General features: G+C 39.6%; 1 protein-coding gene across 1 annotated transcript; it reads right to left on the bottom strand.

Annotated features, from left to right (window-relative positions):
• Window positions 1-428: 428 nt before the first annotated feature.
• On the bottom strand, window positions 429-20,981 carry LOC141074130 (uncharacterized). Its single transcript, XM_073561659.1, has 12 exons — window positions 20,687-20,981; window positions 14,628-18,512; window positions 14,171-14,284; window positions 13,846-13,958; window positions 13,307-13,377; window positions 13,064-13,188; window positions 11,894-11,953; window positions 10,323-10,491; window positions 8,887-9,054; window positions 4,801-4,889; window positions 4,578-4,642; window positions 429-1,503 (listed from the first exon to the last, which is right to left on the bottom strand). The coding sequence occupies exons 1-12, from the start codon at window positions 20,742-20,744 to the stop codon at window positions 1,444-1,446; spliced, it is 4,977 nt and encodes a 1,658-aa protein (XP_073417760.1). The 5' UTR covers window positions 20,745-20,981; the 3' UTR covers window positions 429-1,443.
• Between the last annotated feature and the right edge of the window lie 220 nt (window positions 20,982-21,201).

Genomic DNA, 21,201 nt, shown 5'->3' with positions numbered 1-21,201 from the left:
ATACATGTGGGGATTCCCTAACAAACAGGCATTCCTCACATGTATTCAGGCTGTCCAGAAGCCATAAATCATGCAGCTGTGTCGACAGAAACTAAATTTCCGAGCACTCCAAAATACTCGGAGGACACCCAAGCATGCTCGGGAAAAACCCGCTCATCACTATTTACCGATCTGTGACCAAATTTTCCCGACTTTGAGTAAAATGCTTGTGAAAGCGAACACTGATCCAAATGTGATACGTTTGTGCCTAAATTGAGATTAGCGAACGTTTTCCAAACATATTTGCTCATCTCTAATTGAAAGCTATATGACAGCACAGTTTAGACACAATTTCTAAACTTTGCTCAAGTTGAAATAGGAACAGTATTTGAGAAAAAAACCTCATCTCTGGGGAAAAAAGACAAAATAACTAGTCTTAAAACTTTAATTCATAAGAATTTATTAGGATGCAATGAGCTCATATAATATATTCAATAATACAAGTATATATATATACCGTATATATAATACATCTTATTACATAGCAAAATAAATATAAAATAGCATTGTTAAATATGTTACGCAATATCTTTTATATACAAATACAAATGATCATAGCATAGAAGATAAAAGTGCTTTAAACTGGTAAAATGTTTTTCCGTAGAGATTTCATATATTTTTTTAATACGTTTTTGTCACAATTACCATTTTTGTTCTTGAGTTGCTTAAATACTGAAGAGATTCACATTTGAGAAGAATTTTTCTCGTTTTGCACGGATTGTACTAATGGTTAAGGCTTGTATGTTGATATGAAGATTATGTAAAAACGTCTTTTTATTCAATATGAACCTATCTCATCTCATGATAATGTTGACTAGTTCAACCTCTTATAACCGGTATAGATATGGCAAGGGATAGAGGAGAACAGGAACAAGTCGCCCATTTGGCAGGGAGTCAATAAAAGTTGACCCTGAGGTTTGTGTCCTTTATGATACAACAACGATTATTCTTTGTTTTTTTCATGGCTTTAAGATTGAGTAGAAACAAAAGTGCCCAAAAAAAGCTATGACACGATCATTTTTACACTTTCTTCTTATACTTAACTCCGAATCTTTACACATGAGCCCTTAGGTAGGGACCTGAGGAACCTGAGACTTTTAATGACCTAACTTGTATTAATACAATTTTTGAAAAACAAAAATCCAGGATTCATTGGATAAAATAATGTATGTTTCCAGAACTCCAACCATACAACAATCATTAAGCTGAAATATGAAGAAAACTCTTGTTGTACAGTCGAAAAATGAAGAAGATTCTTGTCTTTGAAGGACAGCGGAACATCCAGTCCATCTACATTTGGAACCAAGTCCTGCAATGTGTTTTTGAGACATTTTGTGATGCCCTAATACATATTTTAGTTCAATTGGCAGAACGACAAGATCTTATTATAATGTCTTGAGGTCTTCAAGTGGTTCTCTCATAATTGTTTCCGCTTAGCACAACGTTAGGTCTTGGTACAGTCACCTGAAACAAAACAATGTAATATCAGCTTAAGCTTGGACCAAAGCTAAACATGAAACTTTTGTCATTTTTCCTAAGCTATTACACGTTGAATGAACAATGCATATGTATTTGTTCTTATTTCATTGCTTTATTGCAAAAGTAGAAAGTTTGTACATGTTACTAATAAATTGTATTTCTAATTGGGGTTGGAATAATGTTGATTAACAATGTATCTGTCTCTATGATCTTTTAATTGTGCCATTTTGTACTTTTTGCTCTTTGTCTGACAATCTTACTATCTTTTTCTTCTTGTTCTCACAGGAAGAGAGTAGGGATTATAGTGCCACCTATTATAAGTAACAGTCATAGAAGTCAATATCAACCCTTTAAAGAGCTTTGCTACTTGATTTAGGACATACAGACAAACCAGAGCCTCATTTCATAAACATGTTTTGAGGCTGGCTAGATTAGTATTAATACAGTAGAAAGGGTTTGTAGACCCATTGTGTATAGAAAACATTTTGATATACTGTATGGTGGTACCCACTTAGAAATCATTTCACACTAAATTGGCTAAATTAGTAGTTTTTTACAGAGTTCTACACTCCCTGACAGAAGTTATGTCGCTTATCCATGTTATGTAAATAAAAGCTTATAACCTGACGTTAAATTCATCCATTGGTTGTATAAATTATTCTTTTGAAAGCTGAAACCCTCTGAAATGTGGTTTAGGTTAAGAAAATAAATTGGCATCAATGCAGAAATATTGATCATTTAATGGACACAGAATGGTCAGATTTTGGCAAGACAATAGTTTTGTCGCCTGGTCATATAATGCACCCAATCTTAGTTTACATCTTCACCTCTGTTCAGTAAATGATCAGTTAATTAGTGGGTGTGCATAAAAAGAAATCCAGCACCCCAGACCTTCACTTGAGCTGCAACTTGAGCTCTGACAGCATGACAAAAATCCACCCTGCGACCAAAGCCTGGATTATCAAGAGGCTGAAGACCAAATCCACTGCAGAGGTGGCTGGCACCTTTAATGTGTCTCAGCGTCAAGTGCAAAGAATTAAAAAAAGATTCGAAGAGACTGGAGATTTGTTTGACAAGCCCAGGTCCGGCAGATCCTGCAAGATGACTGCTTAGGAAGAACGTTTGTTGGTTAGAAAATCCAAAGCAAGCCCCTCTTCCACTGCAGCAGAGCTCCAACAGGCCTGGTCACCTCAAGTCCCTGTGTCAACTAGAACAGTTTGTAGGATTCTGTCTCGAAATGGCCTCCATGGACGAATCAGTGCCCAGAGGCCAACAGTAAACAAAAGGCAAATAAAAAACCGTGTGGCATTTGCAAAGTCACACAGCCTGCTAAACAGATGGACGCTGGAAAAGTGGCAGAAGGTGGAGTTCTCTGATGAATTACACCACAGCTGCCGCAAATACTACAGGAGACCTACTGGAGCCCGTATGGATCCAAAATACACCCAGAAAGCAGTTAATTTTGGTTGTGGAAAGATCATGGTCTGGGGTTACATTCAGTATGGGGGTGTGCGAAACATTTGCAAGGTGGAAGGCAATATCAATAGCCTAAAATATCAAGAAGTATTAGCTACCTCTTATATTCCAGGGAAAAAAGATCAAGGTGCTCAAGGGCTGGCCAGCCCAGTCACCAGACATGAACATCATTGAGCATGTTTGGGGTAGGATGAAAGAGGAAGCTTGGAAGACAAAACCAAAGAATCCAGATGAACTCTCATTAATAAATTGCATGAATCATTGTTGAACCGCATGGATGCAGTCCTTCAAGCTCATGGAAGTCACACAAAATATTAAATAGGACTCTAATAGCACCACAACTTCATTCACCAATGTTATGCAACATATATTTGTATTTTAAGCTAATTATTTGTTTGAATATCACATTACTTTCTGTGGGTGACAAAACTTTTGTCTTGCCAAAATCTGACCATTCTGTGTCCATTAAATGATCAATATTTAATTGATGCCAATTTATTTTCTTAACCTAAACCACATTTCGGAGGGTTCCAGCTTTCAAAAGAATAATTTATACAACCAATGGAAGAATTTAACGTCAGGTTATAAGCTTTTATTTTCATAACATGGATAAGAGACATAACTTCTGTCAGAGAGTGTATAGGGTAAAGTTTGTACTTGTAGAGAGCACCAAGAGGGTGAAAAAGACTTATTGGCCATGTAATGTTCTCTTGGGAATTTTAATATGCAAATAGCTTCTTCATAGAAGAAGATCTCCAAGGCTTTAGTGCCACCTTTAAGAAATAGCAATAGTCAATATCGGCCCTTACAACATGACTGGGGATATAAAGCCAAACCAGAACTTCCATTTGCAGACACATGTATAGTAGTTGCTAACGTTATATATATACAGTTGTATCCTCCACTTCCTTTACTTCTGGTTTGTCTCAAGCAGAGTAATATGAGATGACCAGTTTTGAAAAAAACGTTTATGTTACAATGGTCGACAGAGTAATATATATATATATATATATATATATATATATATATATACTGCTCAAAAAAGTAAAGGGAACACTTAAACAACAAAATGTAACCCCAAAGTCAGTGATACTTCTGTGAAATCAACACTGATTGTGAATCAATTTCTACTGCTGTTGTGCCAATAGAATAAACAACAGGTAGAAATGATAGGGAGGTCACTAATATCCATGTGTTGGCTAAGTAAGAGTGTCTAGTGTTCCCCTTATTTTTTGAGCAGTATATATATATATACCGTATATACGGTATATATATTTTCTTTCTTGGTCATCTCATGACACCGATCTTGAGATACTTCTAGCCAAGAGGAAAAGGTGAAATATGTTTCAATCAGAATTCCAGATACAGGATACAGAGATGCAGTTGTAGCCCAAAATATAAGAAGATATCTGTATTGTTAGTGTCAAATAGTAGATTTAGCATAACAGTTTGGGAATTCTAAGCTACGGGTCTGAAGAAGATACCTGTCCGCTATTTTCTGCTTTTTTTTGTACGGAAGAGAGATCATATGAATTCACCCTTAAACTGACTTTGTCATTAACAAATATCCTTTAATATCTTACCTTCACGCTGGTATTTACTTTCTCCAGGTTTGGATGGAAGATTGAGCTCACGGGAACTGCGGAATCTGAGTCAAACAAATATAAAAAAACAATTAATTGAAAGTGTCACATTTAGCTCAACCAAAGCCCTTACTGTGCCCTCATCTCTGTAACTTTATACCCTAACTTGCACTGGTGGTTTTTTGTTGCCACTCGGAAGAAAAACTATTATAGTATAACTCACCACTGGCACTGTCGTTAGAGTATGAAGCAGCAGAACCAAGGTTTTCCTCCTCCCATCCCTCCTCATACCACCGATTGTCATCTATTAACCTGTCAAAACAGCAAGAAGAAGTTAAGTACAACTTGTACAAATAGTATACAGTATCACTGCTACCAATATCTCTACTACTCTCACTCTCACTACTAGAATTACTTTGTCTCCCTGTTCTATTGCAGTTCTGTTACTAAAACCACCGGTATTAATACTAATCCTAAAAGTTAGTGATGAGCGGACGTGCTCCAATAAGGCGTTATCCGATTACGCGCGTATGCCAACTGAGTGTCTTTGTCATGCTCGAAAAATATGATCGAGTCCCCGCTTGTTTGTTAAGCAATCCCTGCATGTGTTGCGGCTGTTTAACATCCCCGAAACATGCAGCCGCGGGGACTCAAACAGATTTTTGAGCACGCCGAAGACACTCGGTTGGCACACAAACATGCCGGATAACATCGTTTTCGAGCACGTTCACTTATCCCTACTACAAGTGTTACAATTAAAGTATCATCAAGGCTACAACTTTTACCAATTTTACAAGTACTGTTATATTTACTGCCAATTTTAATGCTATCTAGAGTAAGACAGAATGCTATCACAGTTCGACTACTAATACCTCTGACATTATTTTTTTGTTTAGTTACTACTAGAGATGAGAGAATATGTTCGGAAGATGATCGCCAAATCCACCATATTTTTCCCATATTTGTGCCGAGTTTACGTTTGATGATCAGTTCCGAACATTTTCCTTCATTTCTACTCCCATTGACTCCAATGACGTTCGGCGAATATATTGCAAAAACAATATTCGGCGCCAATCATAATCAGAACCGAATTTTGAAAAATTCAGTCAACACTAGTTCTTACTTCTATAGAGTCCATTACCATTACTTTACTAGAATCACTACTAATATACATTTTACTATTATTATATTGCTACTATAATTATTATTTTTGCTGCGGTTATTACCACCGCTCTAAGGCTAGTTTCACATTTGCGTTTAAGGCCGCAGCGGCGGCCTGCGCACGGCCGCCGCTAAGCCCCGCCCCCTGCCGTGCCTCTGCCAGTAGCTCCGCCTACGGGCGCATGACGCTGCATGCGTCCTGCGTCCCCTATCTTTAGCACTGGGACGCAGGCCATGCGCAGTATGCGTTTGACGGCGCATGCGTCCTTTTGACACTGCGCCGAGCGCACAAAATTGCAACCTGTTGCGTTTGGCGCTGGTCGGCGCAGCATCAAAAGGACGCATGCGCCGCCAAACTCATACCTGCGCATGGCCTGCGTCCCCATTGCTAAAGATAGGGGACGCAGGATGCATGCAGCATCATGCGCCCGTAGGTAGAGCTACTGGCGGAGGCACGGCAGGGGGCAGGGCTTAGCGGTGGCCGTGCGCAGGCCGCCGCTGTGGCCTTAAACGCAAATGTGAAACTAGCCTTATTACTGTTACTAACGTTATTATTACTGCTTTACTTTTGTTAGTGGGCCAAAAAATAATTCTGCATGTTTTTCATCTTAATTATAATTGAAGGCGGTATTAGAATTCCTCTTTCATTTTTTACCTTCCCTTGTTCCAAGTGTCATAACTTTTATTTTTTATTTTTCTCCAGACTTAACTGTTTGAGGGCTTGTGTTTTTTCAAACTGAGTTATAACTTTGAATTACACCTTTTATTTAATCATATTATAGAGTAGAAAAGGGCAAAAAAAAACAAAAACCTCCATGTCTGGTAAAACTATGTAAAACAAATCCTTGCAGTTCCGCTATTATTTTTCTATTGTGCAGTAATCATGACAGTAGTGATACTAAAAAGAGAAATAACAAAATAGTTTTCTAAGACCCATAATGTTTTCATTACATTTTTCTGTTGGAGCTTTGTGAAGGCTTTTAATTTTTTTTTTTGCGTGGCGATTTGATATTTTTGGTGCCATTTTTGGGTTCCATATAATATTTCTTAGCGCATTTTTTGGGGGGGTGGAAGGATTTGTGATGACAATAGACAAACAGAGCACTGGTATTTCTAATTTTCTTGTCTTTTTAGCTTTTACAGTATGGATTCATTTTATTGGCTAAAATGATGGTCTCCTATGAAACTCAGCGTATGGCCTACCGAATGGAATTCATGAGAGCCACATCCGTCTGCCAAGGTGTGTGGGCTCAAATATTTGAGCAGTCAGAAAGGGGTTGAAGAAAATCGGGAAAGATTTAAATCAGATTATTTCAGGTGATATTTCATGATGCATGCTATGAATTAGTATTAACTCTACTTCACTTGGTTGCACTAAGTAGACCGCCCCAATGTCGAATATTCACCATATGTGATACTGAAATAAATGACTGTGCTATCATTGATGAAAGTTGGCACAAGAGCAACTTACTCTGGGACATTGCAAAATGTTGAGTCAAGGGGAAGGATCACCTTTGCTATAAATGACACCAGCGTTGAACTTGACGTGTACGCTGAGTGATTACTAGAGTTTGTGAGTCAATGGGCCATAAAAGAATAAAGGTGATCTCTCAGGAAATTGTTAACGCAGCCAGTAAGTCTCCCTTATAGTTTAAGATTGAAAGCAACTAATATGAAATGCGTTGCCCCCTTGAGGCTTTGTAGAAAACTGCAGCTCAATCATGTCGCTCACTCCATTTTTAGGGCAAAAAAAACGCTGTTTATATACAAAAAATAAGTTCTATCACGTTCTAAAAAACTGAAGTTGTTTGTTCATTTACATTTTTCACTAATTTATTAATTTTGATTTTAGATGAAAAATCCATTAATTTTTACATGTTGCTTAAATTTTCACATCCATTTTATACATGAAAAAAAAAAATTCCAACATTTATTTACTTTTATTTTACTTTGCGATTCTCAGCTTTGTGAAAGTCATAATTTAAAAAAAAAATGTTAAGGTGTCTTTTTGTGTCATGCGTTTGGCACTTGAATGGATTTATTACTAGTAGTAATCTTAATACTTTTTATTTCATACAAGAGGGATTTTTGTCTTTCAGAGCATTATGATCAGTGATCAGCCTCAAATACTCATTACCCGAGTTTGCCTAGGGTGCTCGGGTAATCACCGAGTATTGTGGGTGCTCGAGTGACATGCTCGATTCTCATTGGCCGCAGGTTGTGCGGCTGTTAGGTAGCCATGGGAATTGCTTGACACACACGAGCAAACCCTGCATGTTTTGTGTTTGTTTAACAGCCACATAACAAGCGGGCATGGGGACTTGAACATGTCACTCAAGAACTTGCAATACTCAGTATACACAACCATCCAACACCTGTCTCCTCCAAACATCTGTGACCTCGTCTCCCGGTACTTACCTGCTCGCAACCTCCGATCCTCACAAGATCTCCTTCTCTACTCCCCTCTTATCTCCTCTTCCCACAATCGCATACAAGACTTCTCCTGCGCATCCCCCCTGCTCTACCACAACACATCAGATTCTCTCCTACCGTGGAAACCTTCAAAAGGAACCTGAAGACCCACCTCTTCCGACAAGCCTACAACCTGCAGTAACCACCAAACCCCTACACGGACAGCTCTACCCTCACCTACTGTCTCCTCACCCATTCCTTGTAGAATGTGAGCCTTTGCAGGCAGGATCCTCTCTCCTCCTGTACCAGTCGTGACTTGTATTGTTTAAGATTATTATACTTGTTTATTATTATGTACACCCCTCCTCATATGTAAAGCGCCATGGAATAAATGTCGCTATAATAATGATACTAATAACTCGAGTAACGAGCACTTGCGCTCATCAATAATTACGATCAGTACTTTGTGCTAACATCTCCCCCAATACCTAGGTGAACAAAAAACTATGTAATAAATGGAAACTTTAGTGACTCAAGATTCAAGACCAATTATTTGTTTCCACAAGAAAAAAAAAATCCATAAATAGGACTGATACTTTCACCTCTACATATGACTAGTTTCTTAATTTTTTTCTGAAATTTCAGGTCAAGGTTAATATTTTGTCTAGAAAAAGTCTACAGTCCAACTTTTCTTAGAAGCTTTTCTTAATCTACCTGGTATAATAGAAACACTCACTTTTCTTTGTTCGATGGTCTCCGACGTCGGTATAAGATGACAGATAGAGCAATGATAATGACGAGCAACACAAATAACCCAACAGACACTCCAGCATACACTCCCGGTTTACTGATGGCCGTCTGACAGCGGTCTCCTGAGTACCAGTAATTGGGCGAAGTCTCACAGCTAAAATAAACAATGAAATTAGTTAAAGAAATAGGAAAACTAACACAAATACAGAAAGCATAAAATAACACTAGTGCACGCACTTATCATCTCCCGCCTCGACTACTGCAACCTTCTACTCTCTGGCCTCCCCTCTAGCACTCTGGCACCGCTCCAGTCCATCCTACACTCTTCTCCCCAACTAATCCACCTGTCTCCCCGCTACTCCCCAGCCTCCCCCCTATGCCAGGCCCTTCACTGGCTTCCTATCGCCCAGAGGATCCAATTCAAAACCCTAACCATGACATACAAAGCAATCCACAACCTGTCTCCTCCATACATCTGTGACATGGTCTCTAGGTACCTACCCGCACGCAACCTTCGATCATCTCAAGATCTCCTTCTCTACTCCCCTCTTATCTCTCCTTCCCACAACCGCATACAAGACTTCTCCCGTGCTTCCCCCATACTCTGGAACTCCCTGCCGCAACACATCAGACTCTCACCAACAATGGAAACCTTCAAGAAGAATCTGAAGACCCACCTGTTCCGACAAGCCTACAGCCTGCAATGATCCTCGGTCTACTGAACCACCACACGACCTGCTCTACCCCCTCCTACTGTATCCTCACCCATCCCTGTAGACTGTGAGCCCTCGCTGGCAGGGTCCCCTCTCCTTATGTACTTGTGCGTCCCTTGTCTTACACATGTTTATTATTCTTGTATACAGTATATTACACTTGTCTATAATTCCCATTTGACATGTAAAGCACCATGGAATAAATGGCGCAATATAAATGCATAATAATAATAATTTTTTAAGGCGTTTTTAATACAGTGATGTAGAATTAGAAAACTATGGCTGCTCTCTTTTTGGAAGACAACACGTATTTTTTTTTTAGTCCTTCACATGTACCACAATTTGGTCCATTCATTACTGAAGATGCCAGGGGTTATTAAGTTGTAAAATTTTTGAGAATCAATTTGTATTGACCACAAACACAAAGATTTGGTCACTATTGGACATATGCCTTTAAAATGTCCCGTATTGGGACATTCATCTTTTGGTGGAACAAATGCTGGACATTTTTTATATTTATCAAACACTATGATTATAGTGATGATTCGTAACACAGAAGAATTTATTTTTATCTGATATATTAACCAATTGGAAAAACTTTATTAAGAAAACTAATCGTTGGGAAAATTCACCAAATTATCACCGTACGGTTCCACTATGACCATGTTTAGATTTTGCTTATAGAGAAGAACAAAGGTAATTCACTTACTAGCAATTTGGTCCTTGCTTTGTGACAGAACATTGTCCTGTGTTACAGTTAATTGGATCTTTGCTATTGAAACTACATCTAGAGACACAAGTTGTCGTTCCTGAGACATTGACCGGACTATAATATTGTTGAATGTCCTGTGGGATGTTGAGTGATTTCGAGCAGATTTCTGGAAGAATTAAAACAATAAAAAGTGTTTAACACATGTGTCTATTTGTATATTTATTCAACATAGACTCTACTGTAACCTGAGAAATGGAAAATGAGTCCTAAGAAATATAAATGTACAGTTGAATATTTGGATGGTCTTCATCAATGTTTGATGTCACCACATTACTTGGCTTATTACATAGACATTTGGGAAGAAAAAACTATAAATTTTTAATAAAAATTAACAAAAATTTGGAACTTATCTCCTGACAATGGAAACATTTTAGACAAAAATACTGGAATGCCATGTTAGAAAACTTGTTAAATAGAGAGATGAGTCAAATTCCCAAGATTCAAATTTGGCAGATCCTTCGAATTTGAAGGAGAAATTCAATTTGCATCAAAGATATTTGATGCTAAATGAGTGAAACATCCCAGCACAAAATATACATGGGATGTGAAAAAAAATAATATAATTACTCACTTCACTGATTATCTGTCTCGCCACTCCTGCTGCTCACTCTCCGGTCCTACGTAACTTTTTTTTTTAGATCTTCAGTCTGCTTCATTCTCACTTGGGCTCTTAAGTCCCTGTGTACCATACGATTGCAGCAAATGTTGTGACGTCACAGTGTTACATCTTGCAAAGCCTGAGGCTAAGTCAGATTCATGGGCCTTGCTTATTGTGATAACATGACATGTGCTTCGATACATGCAATGCAATATGATGTCTGAGGACTCATAGGTGCCGGAAGGCCCAGTGTAGAGTGAAGCAGGTCAAAGAAGATGTTAGTCCAAAAGGAAGACTAAAAGAATAAGATCGAAGAACCACACATGGGGCCATGAAGGGTTCGGAACATGTGAGTGGTGATTAGTGGTTATTTATTTTTTTCTACTATTGTGCTGGCCATCTACTGTTCAGAAAATTTGGCGACATGATGGCCCCTATTTGCTAATTTTTCACTACGTGAATTGCAAAAAAAAATCATTTTCCAGAGAATCTGATTTTTCTTTTAGATTTGAGAATTCAATTCTAGTTGAAGAAATTTGTTTATCTCTTTTGTTAACATTTTGGTCAGTGACTTTATTGTTTACTGAATACGCTATACTCTTCCCTCATACTTTTTTATATAGATATGTAAGATACAAAATAATAATGCAGAGTTAACAAGTGGATAGTCTTCCCTAAATTCTTATGCCATCATTTCAGGACATAGACTATTGGATTTATTTTTCATGAGAATGGATAAACAGATAAAACCAAGACACTGTGGTTTGGTGGCAAAAAATCATAGAGACAAATGATGGAATTCCAATTTGTTAGGGTTGTCACTTTCGTGGTCAGAGACTCTATTATCTACTGGTTATACAAGCTTCAACATTTCTCATATACTTTAATTTTCTCCTTATTTTAGTCTTACCTTTGAAATCGAGTGGAACAGGTTCAACTTTTGCTGAATTTGGTATGAAACATAAAGGTTCTGCATGACAGAGAAGACAAAGTATCAGCATTTGGCTCTGATGCTCTTTTCTTCTTACCAACAAATACAAATGTCTTCCTTTCATTATCGAAAAGATGATAATTTAATAGATTGTGTAAAATTTGAAACAATTGCACTCAGAGTGAGAATCAGTCGGGGAAAAAAGGGGGGATTATCAGGGACATATATGGAAAGTAATGTCTAAATATTATCCCTTCTTATAGGTGTTGTCCAGCCCAAATCAATAAGTCTGCAGTCACTCTGTGTGACTGCAGACTTATGAATTCCCCCGGCGCACTGAAAGGATTCACCATTTTCTCACCCGGGCCCGGAGAGTATGTATGCAATATTCATACTCCCGGTCAATGGGCACGGCCTTGCTTCCATAGACTCTAGTTGGCCATGTCCACTGGTTGGCCACATCACCTAGATGAAGCGTGGTCTAACTCAAGACAAGTATATGGAGGGAGGTCATGTCCCCTGGTCGTGAGTATGTTTAATTCTTACGTATCCTCACGTCCCAGGTCAGAAACCAGCGAATCCCCGCATCACACAGTGTATGCTCTGGGGTGACTCATAAGTCTTGATTCAAACAGAAGGACTGTAGACTTATTGATTTGAATCAGACAACCTCTTTTAATAAAAAAAACCTAGTAAATAAGTGTAACAGCAAAAGTGCATGTATTTTGTTCCAAATACATGGATTTAAGTAAAAAAATAATTCTGAAAAGTTGAAAATTCCTTTAAGATAGGTATTGGCGAGCAGCTATTACTATCTCCTTCATGAACACCCTTATTTTTCAATAAGAAGAATCTAATATTTAGGTGCCAGACTACAATTGTGGAGATTCATCTCAACAAAATGTTGACTATGTTCAATTCTTGCCTTCTTGTTAGCAACTTCTGATATCAAGTGAGAAACCCTAGTAGCAAGGTTTATTTGATATTTGCCTGATATATATGAACACTCAGGTGTTATCCGTTCGAAGACACCTAGCTACTGACAGACCTTTTTCACCCTTTTGGACAGTATCAACAAAGAGCAAAGGAGTTAGGTAGGCCTTAGACAACGTTGCTTGACTTATGCCTAATATACAATAAGATCCTTACCAGATTTTGTGTCAGATGTGCAGGTTGTGTGATTTAAAAGTGTTTTCACCTCATCAACAATTTCATTGTATTCATCGGCGGAAATTTTCAGCAATAGGATGTGTTCTACAATGATACTTCCTTTCCTGGGATTAGAAAATAAAGATACAATGACTTGTTTCATGCATAAGCTCAGTGCTTTAATAACTCCTCACGTGGCTTTCAAATATTCAAGTTGACCAAATCTATCTGCCGAATACTTACATTATATTGATGATTTCCACACCTAGATAGATTCCTTTGTGATTTGGAGTCTCATTGTACAGTCGTGCCATCTATAATAAAATAGTCAAAAAAATACATTAAGACAAATAGGAAAAATAGTTGTATATCTTGGTCAAATCGTTCGAGGAGCATCACTATGACAGAGAGGAAAAATATAAATAAAAATCTTAGAGATGACCACTCCAAAATTTCACAAAACAATGGATTTTTATAGAGGTTGGTCTACCCAAAGATAAAGAAGACTAATTTATAATATTATGAAACAAAACTGGTCAACGTGATGAACTTTTGGATAAATTTCACAAATACGTGATGGGAAAAAAGTTATCATTGTATGCTGTAAGGGGAATATCAACGCGTTCTCAAAGCAGCTTGTTGGAATGGTTTCCAACACTTCGAAGAATGAAACATGGACTGCTGTTGAGTCTTAAGAAAGCCATTGGGCATTGTTTCTCGAAAATTGCCAATGTAAAGACAGATTTTTATGAGAGAACCTTTGGAAAGTTTTATCAGCTCACCTGCTGTTCGAATCGGATTACAAAATTGGTGTATTCTTTTGAGTTTGGATCTCTTAGCTCCTCTTTAAAGTCCTCTTCCACAGTAACGGTAACATTAACTTCGGCTCTAACAACTGTGAAAAAATAAATACAGTTATTAACTGTCTACAAAGTCAGTTGTGAAATATTTATCCTCCTGAAAATGGTAAAGGGAAAAGTACAAATGCTATAAAAAAAAAGCAATGTGGCTAAACATAAACATTTATACTCCCCATATCTATAGTGGATGTATATATGTAGGTTTGTTTCATCAGTTGAAATACGTAGAAAGCATTAAAATAAATACCTGGTATGATTTCAATCAAGATGAATTCACAGAAACTCCCATAGAAATTTGATCTACAAATGCACTTATTCCCATCATAGTACCCATCATTCTGACAGTTTGGGGTGACAGCACCTAGAAATATTAAAAATTATTAAATTATATTAGAAGTATTATGGCTAGGACAGAGATTCAGTGAGTATTCTACTTGTTTTCAACCATCTTTAGATTTTTTTGAAGAAAGTAAAAGATCTACACTTCTTTGAGAAGACCAGACCTTTATGTAGAACAGATTGCTAGTGATGGCAACTTCATACTTGACCCATTATACTTTCACAAACCACATTTAATGCAATTTCGAATGGTCAGCTCAAAAAGGTTTTCCTGAATGTGCTTAATTCCAGAAAGTGCTATCTAGAATATTTGTATAATTTTGATTCAAACATAAGACAGATGAGAAAATATAATTTTGATTTACCTGGCTTTCTAGTAGTTGTCAAAGTAATGTTTGTAGTGGATGTTGTATTACCACTGGTATCTGGCACTGCTGATGTGGTTATTCCAGTAATTATAGTCCCTGCAGTAGGAGAAGTCTGACTGGTACCAGGAATTGCTGATGCGGATGATTTAGTGATTGTGGATCCTGCAGTTAGAGAGGACTCACTGGTGGCAGATACTGATGATGCAGATGATTCAGTGATTGTAGACCCTGCAATTGGAGAGGACTCACTTGTGCCAGATCCTGCTGATGCGGATGATCCAGTGATTGTGGACCCTGCAGTTGGAGAGGACTCACTTGTGGCTGATACTAATGATGCGTATGATCCACTGATTGTGGACCCTGCAGTTGGAGAGGACTCGCTGGTGGCAGATACTGTTGATGCAGATGATTCAGTGATTGTGGACCCTGCAGTTGGAGAGGACTCACTTGTGGCTGATACTGATGATGCGGATGATCCAGTGATTGTGGTCCCTGCAGTTTGAGAGGACTCACTGGTGCTTGAAATTATTGATGCGGATGATCCACTGATTGTGGACCCTGCAGTTGGAGAGGACTCACTGGTGGCTGTTACTGATGATGCAGATGATTCAGTGATTGTGGACCTTGCAGTTGAAGAGGACTCACTGATGGCTGATACTGCTGATGTGGATGATCCAGTGACTGTGGACCCTATTGTAGCAGTTTGAGAGGACTCACTGGTGGCAGATACTGCTGATGCAGATGATCCAGTGATTGTGGACCCTGCAGTTGGAGAGGACTCACTGGTGGCAGATACTGATGATGCGGATGATTCAGTGATTGTGGACCCTTCAGTTTGAGAGGACTCGCTGATGGCAGATACTGATGATGCGGATGATTCAGTGATTGTGGACCCTGCAGTTGGAGAGGACTCATTTGTGGCTGATACTGATGATGCGGATGATCCAGTGATTGTGGTCCCTGCAGTTTGAGAGGACTCACTGGTGCTTGAAATTATTGATGCGGATGATCCACTGATTGTGGACCCTGCAGTTGGAGAGGACTCACTGGTGGCTGTTACTGATGATGCAGATGATTCAGTGATTGTGGACCTTGCAGTTGAAGAGGACTCACTGATGGCTGATACTGCTGATGTGGATGATCCAGTGACTGTGGACCCTATTGTAGCAGTTTGAGAGGACTCACTGGTGGCAGATACTGCTGATGCAGATGATCCAGTGATTGTGGACCCTGCAGTTGGAGAGGACTCACTGGTGGCAGATACTGATGATGCGGATGATTCAGTGATTGTGGAACCTGCAGTTGGAGAGGACTCACTGGTGACAGATACTGATGATACAGATGATCCAGTGAGTGTGGACCCTGCAGTTGGAGAGGACTCACTGGTGGCAGATACTGATGATGCAGATGATTCAGTGATTGTGGACCCTGCAGTTGAAGAGGACTCACTGGTGGCAGATACTGATGATGCAGATGATTCAGTGATTGTGGACCCTGCAGTTGAAGAGGACTCACTGGTGGCAGAAACGGATGATGCAGATGATTCAGTGATTGTTGGCCCTGCAGTTGGAGAGGACTCACTGGTGGCAGATACTGATGATGCAGATGATTCAGTGATTGTGGACCCTGCAGTTGAAGAGTACTCACTGGTGGCAGAAACTGATGATGCAGATGATTCAGTGATTGTAGACCCTGCAGTTGAAGAGGATTCACTGGTGGCAGATACAGATGATTCAGTGATTGTGGACCCTGCAGTTGAAGAGGACTCACTGGTGGCAGATACTGATAATGCAGATAATTCAGTGATTGTGGACCCTGCAGTTGAAGAGGACTCACTGGTGGCAGATACTGATGATGCAGATGATTCAGTGATTGTGGACCCTGCAGTTGAGGGCTCACTGGTGGCAGAAACTGATGATGCAGATGATTCAGTGATTGTGGACCCTGCAGTTGAAGAGGACTCACTGGTGGCAGACACTGATGATGCAGATGATTCAGTGATTGTCGACCCTGCAGTTGAAGAGGACTCACTGGTGGCAGATACTGATGATGCAGATGATTCAGTGATTGTGGATCCTGCAGTTGAAGAGGACTCACTGGTGGCAGATACTGATGATGCAGATGATTCAGTGATTGTGGACCCTGCAGTTGAAGAGGACTCACTGGTGGCAGATACTGATGATGCAGATGATTCAGTGACTGTGGACCCTACAGTTGAAGAGGACTCACTGGTGGCAGATACTGATGATGCAGATGATTCAGTGATTGTGGATCCTGCAGTTGAAGAGGACTCACTGGTGGCAGATACTGATGATGCAGATGATTCAGTGATTGTCGACCCTGCAGTTGGAGAGGACTCACTGGTGGCAGAAACTGATGATGCAGATGATTCAGTGATTGTAGACCCTGCAGTTTGAGAGGACTCGCTGATGGCAGATACCGATGATGCGGATGATTCAGTGATTGAGGACCCTGCAGTTGGAGAGGACTCACTGATGCATGATACTGATGATGCAGATGATTCAGTGATTGTGGACCCTGCAGTTGAAGAGGACTCACTGGTGGGAGTTACTGATGATGCGGATGATTCAGTGATTGTGGACCCTTCAGTTTGAGAGGACTCGCTGATGGCAGATACTGATGATGCGGATGATTCAGTGATTGTGGACCCTGCAGTTGGAGAGGACTCACTAATGCATGATACTGATGATGCAGATGTTTCAGTGATTGTGGACCCTTCAGTTTGAGAGGACTCACTGGTGACATATACTGATGATGCAGATGATTCAGTGATTGTGGACCCTGCAGTTGAAGAGGACTCACTGGTGGCAGAAACTGATGATGCGGATGATTCAGTGATTGTGGACCCTTCAGTTTGAGAGAACTCGCTGATGGCAGATACTGATGATGCAGATGATTCAGTGATTGTGGACCCTGCAGTTGGAGAGGACTCAATGATGCATGATACTGATGATGCAGATGATTCAGTGATTGTGGACCCTTCAGTTTGAGCGGACTCACTGGTGGCATATACTGATGATGCAGATGATTCAGTGATTGTGGACCCTGCAGTTGAAGAGGACTCACTGGTGGGAGTTACTGATGATGCGGATGATTCAGTGATTGTGGACCCTTCAGTATGAGAGGACTCGCTGATGGCAGATACCGATGATGCGGATGATTCAGTGATTGTGGACCCTGCAGTTGGAGAGGACTCACTGATGCATGATACTGATGATGCAGATGATTCAGTGATTGTGGACCCTGCAGTTGAAGAGGACTCACTGGTGGGAGTTACTGATGATGCAGATGTTTCAGTGATTGTGGACCCTTCAGTTTGAGAAGACTCACTGGTGGCAGATACTGATGATGCGGATGATTCAGTGATTGTGGACACTTCAGTTTGAGAGGACTCGCTGATGGCAGATACCGATGATGCGGATGATTCAGTGATTGTGGACCCTGCAGTTGGAGAGGACTCACTGATGCATGATACTGATGATGCAGATGTTTCAGTGATTGTGGACCCTTCAGTTTGAGAGGATTCACTGGTGGCAGAAACTGATGATGCGGATGATTCAGTGATTGTAGACCCTTCAGTTTGAGAGGACTCGCTGATGGCAGATACTGATGATGCAGATGATTCAGTGATTGTGGACCCTGCAGTTGGAGAGGACTCACTGATGCATGATACTGATGATGCAGATGATTCAGTGATTGTGGACCCTTCAGTTTGAAAGGACTCACTGGTGGCAGATACTGATGATGCAGATGATTCAGTGATTGTCGACCCTGCAGTTGAAGAGGACTCACTGGAAAGTGATTCTGATGCGGCTTTACTGGATAGTACTGTTGTACTTCCAAAAGTATTTTGCATCATTTCTGAAAGAAAATAAATTGCACACATCATTTACCCCACCGACATCCACATGTCTTCAAACTCATACTAAAATTGCACAACTTCTGCTACCCTAATACAAAGCTATAATTCAGTATCTTTTAATGACCAGTGGAGGGCAATGTTTTTACTGTATTAATTTTCTGGAAATTTTGTAATATTTAGTAAGCTTGAAGGAAACTTAAAATTTCTGTTACCACATTGTTCAAAAGACGAGCCGTACTTATAGGGGTTTCTGACATAGATCCCATATTAGAGGCCAATAATATCAATTGAACATAATGAAGGGGGAGTGTAGGGAGGATACAAAACTTGCATTGGATTCCTGAGGCCATATGTACCTCTGTCCAAATGAAAGTCCTACAGAACAAACTATAGGGTGCTACATAGGCAGTTTTCATCTGTGTTAAACTTTAGGGACTCTTAAAAAAATACATTTAATCACAGCTTTGGTGTTAATGAATACCAATAATGTGAACCTATAGGACACCTGTGAATGGAGACATCTAATCTTGCTCTCAGAGGAGTTGTGGCTGGCTAATCTGATGATTCCAGACTGATGTTCATGTGATTAGAACAGAGCAATGAAAATACCAGTGAATCCATTTCTCATCTAAGAGCCTAAACTATGTACCTGCTGGACGCCTACGAATGGAAAACGGAGTGTTCACATTAAGTGACATCAAGCTAAGATCATTAAATTGTAAGGAATTAAAACATAAAAGGATCAATTCATCATTAGGTGAGTTTTGAAGTCATTTTCCTCTTTCTGTCTTGTGGTATGTTTTGTGCCAAATTACTCAAAATGGCGCACGCGGCATGTGAATAAAAAAGCGCCTTTTTTGCCTATAACCTATTTTGCAAGTTTTTAGCACAAAAAGTCACCTGTTCGGATAAAATTTGACAAACTTTGTGCAAAAATTTCAGGCATACATAAAATCACTCCGGAGGGGGAGATTGAAGTGTAAAAAGTCACAATTGATGAATATGCCCAAAATATCTGGAAATCCCAAACCTTACCCCAAAGGTAAACATAAAATTAAATAGCGGTTGAACACATGTAAAACTGATTTGAAAAATGTGCAAATTAAAAGAGGAATAACGTGCATATAGAGAATGTGTGAAAAAAAACTCGAAAAAGTTTCAAATTCAATAATGAACCAGATCCTACATTTTTACTACCATAAGGCTATGTGCGCACGGTGCAGATTCTGCTGTGGATCTGCAGTGGAACTGCAAGTGATGTACAGTACCATTATAGTGTAGGGAAATCAAAATCCGCTGAGCACATTGTGCGGTTTTTCCCCGTGCAGATTTGCTGCAGATTGAAAACTGCAGCATGTCTCTTCTTTTGTGCGGTTTTTCTGCAGCTTTCCACCTGCTCCATTCTAGCAATCCGCAGGTGGAAAACCACAGGGGAAAACCGCACAAAAACTGCAGGAAATCCGCAGGTAAAATGCAGGTCATTTTACCTGCAGATTCAGCAAGGTCTGCATGGAAAAATCCGCGGGAGAATCTGTACTGTGTGCATATAGCCCCAGGTTCATGTTCATAAAATCAGCTCAATAACTTTACTTGCAGTTGGATGCAAAACTCCTGATACCACATTGCCCCAAATAACTAACGTGACTTTGTTACATCTGCTAATTATTTCCAGAATTTAGAGTCAAAGTTTGATGTAAAAAAAAATCCCATTATAATAAAACAATCACAACCAAAACATAAAAGTCCTAAAGAGAGCATCTGATGACCGATATGCTACAAAGGTCAATTTTTTCATGGTGGTCCTGAATATAGGACCTCTTTGAATTTGACCTTTCTTTACGTTTTTCATAATACCCCTTGGATATGATTAATGCCGTTTAGATATTTTTTTTAACTCAAATATCATCTGCATCTCAAAGTAGCATCAAAATGTATAATTTCATCTCAGCGCAGAAGAAAAAACATCAATGTCAAGTCCAGCCCGGCTACATCTCTATCATGGTCCTAAGCCCAGGTGGGCTGAATGGTAACAGAGTCTATTGCAATGCTTTCCAAATTGTGGATCTCCTACAACCATAACGGGTCCTAAAATTTCCAAAAATACTACATTTTTGGATCCCTTTTCTAGAAATATACAGCAATATAAAGTAATACAGCAAGAAATAAGACTCACCGATCACAAGCAATGACGTCAATATCAGGACGGTGGACCTACGCAGGATCCCCATCATTCCCAAGATTCCGGTCTTGTAGAAATCTCTTGTATGGGTATGCCAATGGAGTGAGAGCTTGTGAGGTATCTACTCTCTCCTGTAGGAATTATTATAACCCACGACATACTCCGGGATTTATACTGTAGACTGTGACGTCAGAACAGAGGGAAGAGCCTGAGCACTGATGCTAGCAGACAGTAAAAGCACATGCTTTACGGAACGCCACACTTGCCACTTACGTGATCGATGAGCACAACAGGCAGTTAATAAGGGACAAAGTACAGCTTCAATAAACAGTGACAAGGCTGATAACTAGAACTACTAAACTCCTCTGACTATTCCCATTGATGTAGCAGAATTGAATTTCTACTTGAACTTATTAAATTACATTGCATTACTTACAAAAATGTGACATTATCCTCAATCACAATGATGACCCACTCCTGCACAGCGGCCCACCAGAGGATTCTCCTGT

Source organism: Dendrobates tinctorius, unplaced genomic scaffold, assembly GCF_039654945.1.
Source record: "Dendrobates tinctorius isolate UK_male_01 unplaced genomic scaffold, ASM3965494v1 ptg000324l, whole genome shotgun sequence".
Lineage (NCBI taxonomy): Eukaryota > Metazoa > Chordata > Amphibia > Anura > Dendrobatidae > Dendrobates > Dendrobates tinctorius.
The sequence above is the reverse complement of the archived record's forward strand: the minus strand, read 5'-3'. Positions and strand labels throughout refer to the sequence as shown.

Coding starts and splice junctions, on each gene's coding strand:
- LOC141074130 (XM_073561659.1), bottom strand. CDS start 20,744: ATGATGGGGATCCTGCGTAGGTCCACCGTCCTGATATTGACGTCATTG. Junction 18,513..20,686: donor GACGTCATTGCTTGTGATCG/GTGAGTCTTATT, acceptor ATTTTCTTTCAG/AAATGATGCAAAATACTTTT. Junction 14,285..14,627: donor GACAACTACTAGAAAGCCAG/GTAAATCAAAAT, acceptor TAATATTTCTAG/GTGCTGTCACCCCAAACTGT.